Genomic DNA, 14157 nt, shown 5'->3' with positions numbered 1-14157 from the left:
GGGGTCTGACGGTTCTTCTGGAAGTTACTTCAAACACTGGCAACACCATCGCTCTTTTCAGAAAAAAGGTGTATCTATTAAAAAAAAAAAAATGCACCCAAAAATGCGCTTACAGTTTCGAATGGTAAAAAGCAAAGTCTCATCAGCACCTCCCATATTCAGAAATTCAGTGCAAACAAGGGAAAAGCATCCACTGTAATAAGCATGCTCCTAACGTTCTCAAATGGAGCCGGAAGTCCTCTTATCTTATTCATGCTACCTCTGCTCCCCCATAACCAGTTAATGCTGAGTAGTCCCAAAGAGCCCAGGAAGCATCAAACAAATGACACCCACAGACACAAACCACTAGGAAAAAGTGAATGAGAGCAAGAAGCCTGGGTGAGGTACAAACCAGAAAACCATTTCACAAGTAGCTACCCAATTTGGATCTGCCAATGCACTAAGGATCATACAAGAACAGGACATGTTTTCTACAGGGGTAAGAACATTAAGACTTTCTAAGCCACCAAGTACTGAAAGCAGGTAGGGGGAAAGCTCCCCCTATATCCCCCCATCTCATGTGGTTTACTTACAACCATTTCAGAGCCATGAGGGCAGAGGGACTAGTTTGGCCGCAAACTCCTTTCCGCACTCTGGGTCTTCATGACTCTTTCCTTACTTTTAGGCTATGATCTTTAGACTTCCATAAGGCAGCAGCAATTCCAACATTCAAAGGAGGTTTAAAAAGCCTGAGTGCTAACCTCGGTAGTAAATGACTTCTGTCCAGTGTCAAAGAACTTAAGTGTGGTCCCAGGATCAAGACCAACTTTTTTTTTTTTTTTTTAAGATTTTATTTAACTTGACAGAGATAGCGCACAAGTAGGCAGAGAGGATGGCAGACGGAAAGGGAGAAGCAGGCTCCCCACTGAGCAGTGAGTGAGATGCAGGACTTGATCCCAGGACCCTGCGACAGAAGGCAGACACTTAACCAACTGAGAAATCCATGCACCCCAACTCCCAACTTTCTCGACAACAACCAATATTCACTGTGCCAAGGGCTATGCTAAACATTTTAGACCAGTTTCTAAAGTGTGGCATTACTGACATTTGGGGCCAGATAATTCATTCTCCAGAGGCTGTCCTACGTGTTACAGGGTGTTTAGCAGCATCCCTAGGCTCCACCGAGCAGATGCCAGGTGCACCCCAGACCCAACCAGAAGTATCTCCAGACACTGCCAGGAGTCAGGGGCGGGGATGTCCCCAACGGGAAACCACTACTTTCAGAAGCATTATTTTATTCAATTCTAACTTCCCCAAGAGACACATACTCTGCCCTTTCTCCTTTTTTAAAAAAGAAACAAGCTCAGAGGTTCCTGCCCAAGGTCTTACAGCTAAAAAGCAGAACAGAGGGCGCCAGGGTGGCTCAGTCAGTTAAGCATCTGTCTGTCTTCAGCTTCAGGTCATGATCCCAGGGTCCTCGGATCAAGCCCCACATGGGGCTGCTTCTCCCTTCCTCTCTGCTGTTCCCCCTGCTTGTGCTTGATTTCTCTCTCCCCCTCTGTCAATAAATAAAATCTTGGCAGGGGGCAGATCAGAGACCCAAATCCCTTTCCCAAATAGCCCTTATTTCTGAAACCAGCCTCCTCACAAAAGCAACCATGATGGTTGTTCAACATACAGGTTCCCCAGGAACCTCCCACCCCGATGGAATTCAAATTTCCAGGTGAAAAGTCTGGGAATACGTTTACGTTTAACAAGCACTCAAAGTGACTCTTAGCAAGTAAATCTGGAGACTTCTATGCCTGTATAAAGCTAAATTCAAAGGGAAATTTTTTTTGGTAAATCAAACAAGGGAAATGGAGAATTTGACCCATCACTCGCCTCTCTCAAAGTAACAACTTAACCAGCCATACACTGGTTCTATTTGAATGTCAAATAACATCTACTGGAACTGAAGACACTGGAGATTTTCAACACCCACTACAATCAAGAGCGGTTTCCTTTCAGAGCATGTCTACAGAACTGTCCACAATCCTGGCTACACAGCAGACCCACCCTGTGACACTTGAACAATGCCAATGATCTCCCCTGCCACACTGCATAACCCCTAAAATCCAAGCAGGTATAGGGCCTTAAAAAAAAAAAAAAAACTCAAGTGATTCTCACACAAGAGCTATTTGGGAAGTAAGGAACAAAACAACAAATTAGAAGCCCAGTCTTCATAATCCATTGCCAAATCCTTAGTGTGTGGGGGCAATGGGAGTCAGACAGCAAAAGGACACACGGTTCTTCTGAGATTTCCAGTACATTCCCCCTCCCATCTACCCTTCTTTCCTCCTGAGTCCCCAAGCACCCTCATGGGAATCACTTCAGCAGCGACATATTAACTAGAAATTCTTTATGCAAAACGATGACTTACAGAGCAGCACTGAGTTTCCAGCTTCAATCAACCCTACAATGCATTGATATTTTTGAGGTGGTTTTTTTTTTTGAGGTTTTTTTTTTCCTCAGGGTTTTTTTAAAAGCAGTTTTTTTTTTTAAAGAAACCGCCTACAGGATTATTCTAGATTTCTACCATCTTACCCTACTGTACAGTTTCCTCTTAGCCATCTAATTTGATGGCAAGTTTTGACAAGATGCTTAAGTGACCCCTAGAACCAAACTATCAGTGTTTGAATCCAATTCTACCATCTACTCCCTCCCCACAATGCCTCAGTTTTCTACTGGCAAAACAGGGATAGTGATCACACCCACCTCACAGGCTTGGGAGGATCACCTGCATTAACACATACAAAGGACTCGTTCTAACAAGTTCCAGGCCCACAGTAGGCCTTAGATATTGTGTCTTTCCAAAGCAAACAACTAAGTTTTCACTGAAGTATCTCACGATCCTCTCTTCCACTGGTTTGGTACCTTACTGAAATGCAAAATTGCCAGCGAAACCAGTATAAACAAATTTGTGAAGGATCTGCACATCCTTGTTATGTATATAACTCAAGTGAAGGAACACAATGGGATGGGTATGAAAGCTAAGCAGGACTCAGGACCACCCACAGGCTTTCAAAGGAAGAGCTCCAGGGCAGCAATGTGGGGAGCTCGCTAACCAGGAGTAGGTCACTAGCATTTCTGCTACACTAACCATAACATTTAACAAAATACACATTAAAAACAAACAAACAAAAACACCTTAAAATTTAGTGCCTGTCAAAGTAAGGAGACAAAAATGCATACATCTACTGCGGTATTTTCCCATAAAATTCTTACCACATGCTGTTTTCCTTTATAATAAAATCCAAAATTAAAGATCACCAGCCTTATGTGTGCTGAACTTAGAAGTAAGCCGTACAAATGCCATTCCCTGAGGTTTATTATCAAATTCTACTTTTCTTTTTTAATGCTGGTGACAATTCACAGCCCACCTCTAAATAACTGTTCCACAGCAGCGCCCACATCCATTGCTTTAGACAGTCACCTCTATCACCTGGTATATAAGGAGCATCAAGTGGAGAATTATAGCAAGTGACAGCACTACAGTTTAAAGCATTTAGGACAAGAATGCAAAAATCTTGGGGTCGACAAAGTCCATCAGCACACACTACTGCTGAGTCCAGCATTACATTTAATGCAGCAACTATTCGTCTTCCATCAGGCACACAACAACCCGTAACAGCACCCTACACACTTTTGCTTCCAGACCTCCAAAGGCAAGCTGCTGGCAGAAGTGCCCTAAAGGGGCACTGAGACACACAACAGCAACATCAAGAATTAGAAAAAGGATCCAATAAGAGTGCTCTCTGTCAAAAGATTCAAAACACACGCAAACATATAGAAACACATGCACATTTAAAATGCATGGAGAGCTTTGGAAAATTAACTCAATCCTAAGGAGCCAGGCTGGACTGGAGTATTCTTTGAAGATTTTATTTATTTGAGAGTAAGAGGGCAGGCGTGCGAGAGAGAGAGAAAGAGAGAACATAAGAGAGAGGGCACAGAGGAGAAGCAGCAGCAGACTCCCCATTGAGCGAGTCCCACGTACAGCCAAATCCCAGGACCCTAAGATCGAGACCCTGGCCAAAGGCAGATGCTTAAACGGCTGAGCCACCCAGACACCTCTGGACTAGAGTATTTTGAAGATGCCCTCCAGGGTCTGCTGTAAGACCCCTCCAGGGTCTGCTATGACTATATGTTAAGTCAAATATATAGTGCCCTAGTGAGGGTGGATTACTAAGAACCAGCCACAAACAACGGGACATTGGCTGTATTAGCGCAGTTACATCTACACCCAAACAGCACTGCTCCTTGCCTTCATTATTCACTCTTGCGCAGCTTGAGGGGAAATGAGGCAGCGGGTAAACCAGGGCAATAATCACTTGCTCCAGAAGGTGGGTAAAAGGTACCTTACTCAAGAGTGACTGCCAAGAGTTGGGCTGTGACTCACACAAGAAGCTGTTCTGGTCCAGAAAGAATCACACACTCCCTTTGAAAGGCAGGCTTTCTCAGAAGGAAATTGTAGGAAAGGATTAACTGAAAACACACCCAAGGTTTCAACTAACTAAAAGGGGACTTGCCTTCTAAAATCATTTTAGAATGATTTAGACATCTAACTGTTATCAGCTGGAGGGAAAGGGGTCTAAATGAGGCCTAAATGATCTCTTGTGGGAGGCCAAGACACCAAACTCACTCAGGGACAATCTGGCTCTTAACAAGGGACGTAGTCCAAGAGGGGGAAGAAAGTAAGATAACACTTAAGTAAAATATTACTCACACCTTACATTTAAAGAGCACTTTCAATATAACAGGCTCTTTGCTAATAAAGCACTTCGTAGGCATTACATTACTTAACTTCTTAACCCAATGAAAATTATCATTATCCACATTTTTAAGTAAGAAACCTGGAAGTCCAAGAATGAGTACTTCACGGGCCTATACTGAGAAAAAAATTTTTCAGTATCCACGTGAACACTGCACTGGTGTGTATTAGGTACACAGCTCCTGCCAAGTACGGAAGTTAACAGTTAAACACATCACAAATAACAAAATAATTCATTAGATGGAATCCAAAATATAAAATCAGGACCATTCTCAGAATGATGACTTAGCCAAGGCTTGTCGGCACCATTTCCCCAAAATACAGGATCTCTCCAATAAAGAGAATTTAAAGTACTTTTCAGTATGGATTATAATCCAGACGATGCCTCTGAACTAACCAAAAAAGGTGACCCTAACCAAGTATCTTAACAATGAAATACTAAATAGGAACTGTTCCAAGATGTACCATGAAAGGCTTCCATACACCTAGGTTCTCCATGATTTATTTCACAAAGCAAAGGTTCATTCCCCACCTCATAAACTGTATTCAAACTTTTTAAAAAGGTCTCTGTCCCCAGGCTTGCCATGCCAATTGAAGTTTAAACTGTTTAGGGGAAAAGGTCATAGCAGACATATAAACAACATGTTGCAACACTGTTCTAAATTACTGATTACAAATTAAACATACAACAGACCTTAAGTCTAGGTATTTGATGGTATCTGATAACTGAGTCAACTTCTGTTGTTCTGGCTTTACATTAGTAACACTAAAGCTCCAAAGCAACAGCAATTCTGCTATGGTATAAATTTGAATTCAATGCCGGGGCAGGCTAAAGGCAGGAGACAATTGCTCAGCTATAACAACAAGCACCCAGCATAATCTGGCCAGCATAGTTTATTTGGAGACTCAATAATTCTTACGAGACTTAAAAAAAAAAAAAAAAAAACTTTCTTCGCTCATGTAACCCCCACCCCTCAAAAAAAAGCCCAGTTCTAAGGTTTGCAGAAAGAACCTTTTTTAAAAAAGGAGGAAAAAAAAAAGCCCATAAACAGATAAAAATTTATTAGGTGTCACACAGAGCAGTCACTCAATTTTTTTGTCAGGAACAAGTTTACTACCACACTTTATAGGAGAAAGTAGGAGAAAGGGTAAGAGTTTGGAAATCTCAGGGGCCTCAAGAAGTATAGCACAATTGTAGGGATTTGCTGTAGGATGGAAGGGGGGGTAAACTATAAAATCTATGAGAGATACCTGGGGGGGCTCAGTCAGCTGAGCATCCGACTCTTGCTTTCGCTCAGGTTATGACTCAATCTTGTGCAAAGTGTGGAGCCTGCTTCAGATTCTCTCTCTCCCCTCCCCCTGCTCCCTCTCTGTCTCTCAAAAAAACAAAAATCTGTGAATTTCAGATACTGTCAAGATAAAAAAATCAGGGGCGCCTGGGTGGCTCAGTGGGTTAAAGCCTCTGCCTTCGGCTCAGGTCATGATCCCAGGGTCCTGGGATCGAGCCCCACATCGGGCTCTCTGCTCGGCAGGGAGCCTGCTTCCTTCTCTCTCTCTCTCTGCCTGCCTCTCTGCCCACTTGTGATCTCTGTCTGTCAAATAAATAAATAAAATCTTTAAAAAAAAAAAAAAAGATAAAAAAGTCAACCAAGCTTCAGATTCATCTCTCAAACAGTAACTTGCTAAAACTTTCACAAAATTCTTCATCAAATATATGTTCCTGTGAGGACTTAATCTTTACAGATGTTAATTTCCAAGGTGCCAAATATCAATTGGAAATTAGGTTTTAAAAGCCTCCAAAGAAAAGAGAAGTTAAATCAATACTTTTCTGGCCATTTCATGCCAATTTGCACACAGAAGGAAAATGCACAGAAGTTTTAATGATCAGGCCTAATTACTCTGGTTCTTTAAGAAGTTCACTGGCTCTAAGGGACACGCAAACAGTTCATAAATTACTGTTATCATAACATGTACTTAACTCATGTAGTAATGGTATCTATTTTGGGCTAAAACGCCTTCAACAGAGTAATCTATACCTTAGAACATGAATACAATGTTACTTAATTCTTACCCTAGATTTTAGGAATTTAAAGGCATCTAGCAAATAATAAAAATGTAATACAACTAACCAGAATTCAATCTCAATACACAGAAAGAAACTTTTTCTTGTTGCTTTAAATGCACTTTAATTTGAAACTCAGTTAATGGTCAAGTTCTGCAAGTATTTACCTCTACAGCTAATTCTTTTGTACATAATTTATACCCGAGCATATAATTTAAAAATCTCTTGTCAAATCTCTGATGAACAAGTCTATAAAACAAACTGAAAATCCAGTTTCACCTAAAGTTTCAGTAAACTCTTCAAAGAATTCTTCCTAAAGAATCAAAACTAAGTGAACATACAAAACCAGCCATTAGTGAATTTTGTCTTTTTTAAAGCTTTATTCAGAAACTTGAGATGCCCAGACAAACCTCTCTACCTACAATCCACACCCCTCTTGAAGTTAAGGTATTCCATTCAATAAGAAACTTCTGAAAGGGCCAACTACCTAAAACTCACTGCTGTTACTGCTAAAATACTCCAATCGCATAGGGGGAGGGGGTACTTTTTGGCAGGGTACAGCAGGAAAACATTAATAGTCTTTTTTTCTTACTTAAATTCATTATCTGTGACTGAATAATGAAATCATCAATGGCTAAACTAGATTTTTGTTGTTGTTTTAAACCAGAAATCCTTGCCAAGGGTTTCCCAATAAGACAGACCATGAGCATAACCACAGCATTTTAATAATTTACCCGGACTGAATTGAAATTTCCAGAACTGGGGATTTGAGAGGTTTCCGAAGGCTCTTCCGAGTAATTCATTCCACTACCAACCAAGTTCTGGGGAGTCACAGTTCCTTAGGCAGGTGCTATTAACACTTAAAAGGAGTTGTTGTCTAACAGTTGTTTGCATAGTAATGGGTGCCTATTACTGTATTCTTATTTCTTAACAATATTTATAGTTAAGTGAAAACTCCTACGCTCTTTTGTACTTATCCCCGTAATTTTAGAAATAAATCACTTTGCACATACTGACCTGAGTTTTCCTCCATCAAATGCCAACTGAGAAAATGTATGGTACCAAGTAAAAATGCACGGGGACAAGTTCAAACAATCTTCCCTTTGTTTACGAGCCATGATTAGGTAACAGCTGTAACACCCGTTAGGAGTCTCACTTTAAACAAAAGTATCTCCTCTGAGTTAAAAGGTTTTGGTCAATGGTAACAAGATTAAGTTTACTAATCTCTTCACACTGAACAGAAAAAGAAAAAACCGGCTAGGATATGAGAAAGGAAAGCAGGGGGGAAAAAATGTAAAAAGCTGGCACGTTTTCGATTTGAAGGTTTCGATTAGCGCCTTTTACTGTCTCCTAAAGTAGAAGCCGCTCCTGACAGGAACACCCTTCCCAGGGATGAGCAAAGGAATATACGCCGCAGGGTGCGGACGGCTAGAGGGAAGGGCGAAGACAGCTGCCAGAGGCGAAACCCGCAGGGAAGAGGCCCCCCCACCGGAAAGTCCCAGCCAGAGCTTCGCTCCCTTCCCTTTCCTACCCCCGCCCCCGAAGGCTGCTGGCTCGCTAGACGAAGAGGAAGCACCCTCGTTGCGCACGCAGCCCAACGTCACTGCGTCCGCTCCTCCCAGGAGCGAGGCGACGCGCCTTACGTCGCGGGGCGGGACCTGCCGGAGGCCGCCGCTGTTGACCCGCTGTTACCAGGCGTGCGCACAGCCAATCAGCAGCAGGCGCCGACGCCGGCGCCGGCCGGCCTTTGAACTCGGCACGGCAACTTCCTGCTGTTTGGCGAGTACACAGTGCAATGCAGTATGTCTGTCAGCGCTGCGGCACAAAGGAACAGCCATTTTGTGACTGAGCTGGACCTGCACCAAGATGCCAGGGGCTCACAGAGCTGCTGCCTGCGCTAACTACCGAGCTGCCCTTTATTTTAGCAGCAGAGAACCAAAAAAGGGGAGGCGGGCGGGGGGGAAGGAGTTTTGATATTTCAAGTTTCCATTCGATTTTCAGTATTTTCAAAAATCCCGATTCTTAAGAATTATCAGCATCATAAAATGGCTGCCACTTAAAAACTGCCTGTTCAGTCCACAAGCAACTGCATTATGCCATTTCTAATTAGCCCCACGATCTTAGAGTAACTGCCAAAAGGCTGATTAAAAAGCAGAAGATTTTGCCCGCACCACAGGTTGTCAAAATAAATCTGGTTCAAAGGCAGACGATTTAGAGATAAATTTAATAAACTGTCTCAGTTCTTTAGATAAAATTGCAAACGCCGCGTCCTAGAACACACAGAACTCTTTGTGTGCACACAGTTCCATTCACATCCCTTCTCTCCTGTCTCCATTTTTTAGTATTACTGAAGTTACCCCAAACTGCCAATTATTTAGTAAGAAGTATGTAGCATACAGTTCTATTACGTCCTTCACTAAAACTTTTAAATATTTAAAAACTTTACAGATTTATCAAGTATTTAAAATGGTATTTTTGGAAAGTGAACTTTGTAATCTTCAGAAATCACGATATACAACACACAACAAATTTAAAAGCATTAACAAAAGAATACAGGAATAACAAACTTAAAGTCATCGCTTTATTTCCAAAAACAGTAAAGTATCAGGTTTACCTAAACTCGCACTCAATCCTTTCAGATCCTAAACTAATTCTCAGAACAAATTTACTTGACCTGCAAACTCCTCCCTTCCTCTCTTGTGGCTCAGGCTACAAGTGATTTTTGTAGTATTCCCTAAATATTAGACTTTGTGCCATAGAAATAGGTCCTTACAAAGAAATTCTGAAAGACTGGAACCAAGTACTAGTACCTGAACAGTCTCCTGAACTTTAACTTCCTAAAAATTACATTAATCTACCACAATAAACACCACTAGCATCCCATTAAGCTTTACAATTTTTAAAGGAAGTGATGTCATAATTATGTACATGTATTAAGGTATGCAATTTCGGGTAAGGAATTTTAAACTCCCATCTTCAAGGAGTCTCTCAGATTATTTTTGAACATCCATCAGGTATGTGAATCAAACTACTTGACAAAATGCATTTAAAAGTACAGTACATGCTTCCTTGTTAACCATAACCCCACTGCCAACAGGTAAATGCATGACAACTTCCAAGTAAGTTTTCTAGGGAGTAAATTATTTAAAAAAAAAAACACAACACTGCTTAATTTTTGAAATTAGAAGGCAGCCTCATCAATGACGTTAACCACAAACCTTGCATAAGAAAGCCAAAACCTATGTGAGAATATGCAAATCATACATACTCAAGGGAGTAACAATTTTAGGTACTGAATCTTTAATAATTTGTCAAATACACCTGGGGATTCCTATTTCTTCAAATTGCCATTACTTTTCAGAAAAATCAGCTCAGGATTAGTGGATAAGTTTTCTGTTCTAAATCAAACCCAAGTAATGACATGGGTAATTCAGTTCAAAAGACAGCAGTCCAAACTGTATAACAACTCAATTTGCAAAAGAATGTGGATTTAGAAGCAAGAGTCAAAATAGATTAAGTATAATGAAACATAAACTTCAACATTTGTAATAAACCACTTCAAAACTTTCAAATTCACTAACCTAGTAATAAAGTATATTACTTCTATAAAATTATAAAAGTAAAAGCAAAACTGGGGGAGAAAAAAATCATATAACCAATCACATCCTTAACTGTAGGATTTAAAATTCATAACATGACAATTTGTAAGAACACACATCAAGAAATCATTTATATGTACTTTTGAAAATTAATATACAGATCATACAACAAAATGTCTAAGAAGCTTTATTACTTAGTCACTAAGATACTCCAACAAATGTGAAACAAATCGTGATCTGAACAAACAGTATATTTGTAAGCTTCAGAAGATAAAGCATTCCAGGCGACTCTGTCAAAATAAATCAATAAATTTAAAGCAGCTACAACTAAAATGCAAGAATAAGATACTACATATCTACCAACCAGAAAGCACTGTCTGAATATAAGCATATAAATGCAAACCTTAAATATTTTAAATGCAAAATATACAAATATAATCACAGTAACAAACACAAAAGAGAAGTATATTAAGAGTATTCCAGTATTTCTGTGATCACAGGTTTGATTTCATAAATGCAGGAACTATAACCATAGAGTAAAGGTTTTGATAAATCTTATCAAAATTTCCTAAAATGTCAAGAGTATCAAAAGAAATACAGAGTCAAGTAAAAATATAAACTGAGAGGCATCAGTCAAAGAGTCCTTTTTGCGATTTCATTTTAAAATGTACATTTTTTCATTCATATAACTTTCTGAAACGTCTATTTACTATAATTTACTACCACAAGGCTCCTCTATGGCCTTCAGTTACAAGTTTGGGTATCCTAGATTCTTCAAAGAAAAAATTTGCCTTGTATGTAAAATGGTGCAATGCAGCAATGGCTAAACCGACAAGGTCATTTTTCTACAGCACAAAAACCTGAAAACTGAAATTTATTAACAGAAAAACTGTAGTTTACAGGAAAGGCCCCTTTGAATAAAGGTACCTTACCTTTTGACTGCTGTATGAGGCCTTAAGTCACAACTCAACTTTCATAAATTGCTACCAAAAAATTAGGGTGTGGCATATTAGCAATCTCAAGGTCACGCTTTAAAAAACGAATCCAAATTAGTAAAAAACTTAAAATAAAACAGACAGCTTTCCCTGTCTGTCAAGGTAAACAATGTAAGCTGAGGTTTCCCCCCAAAAAAAAGAAAAAAGGAAGAAAGTTGATAGCTCATACCTCGATGCATTGCTGTGTAGCGAACTGTCCTCCTCTTGGCTTTTGTCCTTATTTCTCATCATCTTTTAATTCTTAAATATTAAGGGGGAGGGGGAATCTGTGTTTGCTTTGAAGTCCTGTGCCCAGGTATTTACTGTCAAAAGTTGAAAGAAAGGTAAGGTCCCAGCTTCTATCGATGGTTTTTATTATCAGGAACAAAGTCCTGACGATGTAACGATATTCTTATAACACAACAGCGGTAAGCACCAAAAAACATAATATTTCTATTTTTTCCTTAAAAACAAAAACAAAAACGGATAAACCGAACAGGGAGAATCATCACTATTAAGGAAAGTTTCTTAAAGTAACACACTGGATACAAATAACAATCTCTGTATCTTATTGCGTCATCCAGGAATTTCTCATATTTACAGAAAATAAAGCAAACTTATACATATAAATCTTTAAAATTATCACTAACGATCATGGACTTACCTGATCCATGTAGTAGGTCCAAAGCAAGAGTCCTATCTAGTAGTAGAAAAATATCAGATCCCAAATAATTAAAAATAAAAACAAAATTCTCCGTTACAAAAACGAAAAATAAATAAAATAATCCTCCAATATGTTAACTGGCCAAAAAAATAAAGCAACAATTAATACTAAAACGGGTCCGGAAGGAAAAAAACCTCATTAGGAGAGCGCACAAAAATGGAGGTGCGCCATGGCTTCTAAGCTGGAAAAAACAACGACCTGGGCTCTCAGTACGGCTGCTTCTTTCCAACAAGGCACGAAAAGAAAGCTCCTAAAAGCTGCTTTTCTCCCTTAAAAAGGTTCGAATCGACCCCCGTAAGTCACTAGGAGAGGCAGGGGGCTGCGGGGGCCCCCTGAGGCTGCCCGAAAGTTAGGGAAAGTTGCGTAAAGTGAGGCGAAGGCAGGGAGCAGAGCGCGCTCTCTCTAAGGCACAGCCGCCATCTAGAGCCTCCTTCCCAGCTCTGAGAGCTCTGCCTTTGATTGACACTCTCTACATTTACCCCACAACTCAGGTGATGTACCATAGACCCACCCCTTCATCTCCACCAAAAAAAAAAAAAAAAAGAAAAAAAAAGATCCTCCATCCCAGGGAGCCTGAGGACCCCTACCCCCACACCTCCCTGCCCCTCCAGACCACCCCATCAAGGGGAGGAGGGAGGGTTTCTTAACCCCCTCTGGCTCAAGCACCCTTTTTAAGCCAGAGAGAAATGTAATTTGTTCCTTTTGTCTAAAGATCTGCTAAATATTTCAGTCCTTGAGCTAAAATAACTTCCTCTCTGGACAGGAAGTGGTGTTTTATCAAGCCATTTTGAAAGAGGGATAATTCCTAGAGAATATAAAGCTAAGCTTAAGTATTAATCTTTTTAAAAATTAAACCCCCCATGGGTAAAATGGTTTCTAAATAAAAGCAAACCCTCAATTTCATAAATTAAATGCAAGTCTTGCCTTCTTTATGAAGCCTAAAATTTATCTAATGACAAAGTTTATGGGGGAATATTCCATCCCAACTGGAAAAAGGGGTACAACTCAACAGCGCCTCCCTAGTGTTCAGTTGCATTAGAGCAAAAATTAATGCAACTAGCTTTTACCCAAGAACCTCAATCTTTCTTTAAACTTTAATAAAATTCTTTAACCCATTATATATAACCTTGTAAACTTCACCAAAAAATCCTCATAACCACAATGTATTTACTGCACATAGTCACGCAAAACAAAGTTCTTAAATTCAAGAGCATGGAACTACTATGTACACCCTTTAACAAAACCAAGAAACTCCACCTTCAAACCAATACAACACATGTATATCCCAACCATTCCCTTTTATTTCAAGGCAAATTCTAAGCATATACACCCATTCCAACAATGGCAAGTTAGTAACAATTGGTCCTATCTGATGGCAAGTTATCAAAGTAATGTCACAGGGCAAATTCTCCTAAATACCGAAACCATGAGATCTATGGAAACAATATAACTACTAATGCCAAAAACAAACAATTTAACACATTTCTCTCAAACAAGCACCCGAAGAAAACATTCACGCATCTCAAAAAAAATCAACTTTCCTCACTTACATTTTAGTATACCAGAACAATGTCCTCACCTCATTTAAGAAACCCATTTTAGGTTTATACCTAACAAGACCAACAATGTTGCATCTTGGTAGTAAAATCCATAATCAAAACCTAGTTTCAATTCTATACCTTCTACAAAACATTAAATTTTCTACCAGAATCAAAATCCAAAAGTCCACTTTTGATTTATACAGACCAACCACCTCAAATTAGTTAATGAGAATAAATATTGCACATGTATTGATCAAAGATGTGTACACTATGGTATTTGATTAGTCACACAAAATGATTATTTCTCACGAAAAAAAAAAAAACTCAACCTGAACTCTTCCTTGTTATCTGTATAATGGGAAAATACAATGAATAAGTCATTTGGTCTATCAAAATGAAGCCTACCCCACTTTTATCATTGTTACTAAAACTGGTATTAGTCAATTATCAATAAATGGAACAGCAGTA

At 39.6% G+C, this 14157-nt stretch overlaps 1 protein-coding gene across 5 annotated transcripts in view; it reads right to left on the bottom strand.

Moving 5' to 3' along the window:
- CHD2 (chromodomain helicase DNA binding protein 2) overlaps window positions 1-12692 on the bottom strand; it is a 116879-nt gene extending 104187 nt beyond the window's left edge. For 2 of the 5 annotated variants that reach the window (XR_007128601.1, XM_047736638.1), the window contains exon 1: window positions 7869-8388. Coding sequence is in view for 4 of the 5 variants with exons in the window: in XM_047736638.1 (XP_047592594.1) it covers window positions 7869-7969 (101 nt within the window). In the remaining variant the exon portion in view is untranslated. Of the gene's footprint in view, window positions 1-7868; window positions 8406-11614; window positions 11748-12088 lie in introns of those variants that run through there. The other 3 variants (XM_047736639.1, XM_047736641.1, XM_047736640.1) reach the window with 3 other exon arrangements.
- Between the last annotated feature and the right edge of the window lie 1465 nt (window positions 12693-14157).

The sequence above is a fragment of the Lutra lutra genome, chromosome 7 (genome assembly GCF_902655055.1).
Source record: "Lutra lutra chromosome 7, mLutLut1.2, whole genome shotgun sequence".
In the NCBI taxonomy this organism is placed as follows: Eukaryota; Metazoa; Chordata; class Mammalia; order Carnivora; family Mustelidae; genus Lutra; species Lutra lutra.
Note: the sequence above shows the minus strand (reverse complement) of the source record. Positions and strands in the feature narration are given on the sequence as shown.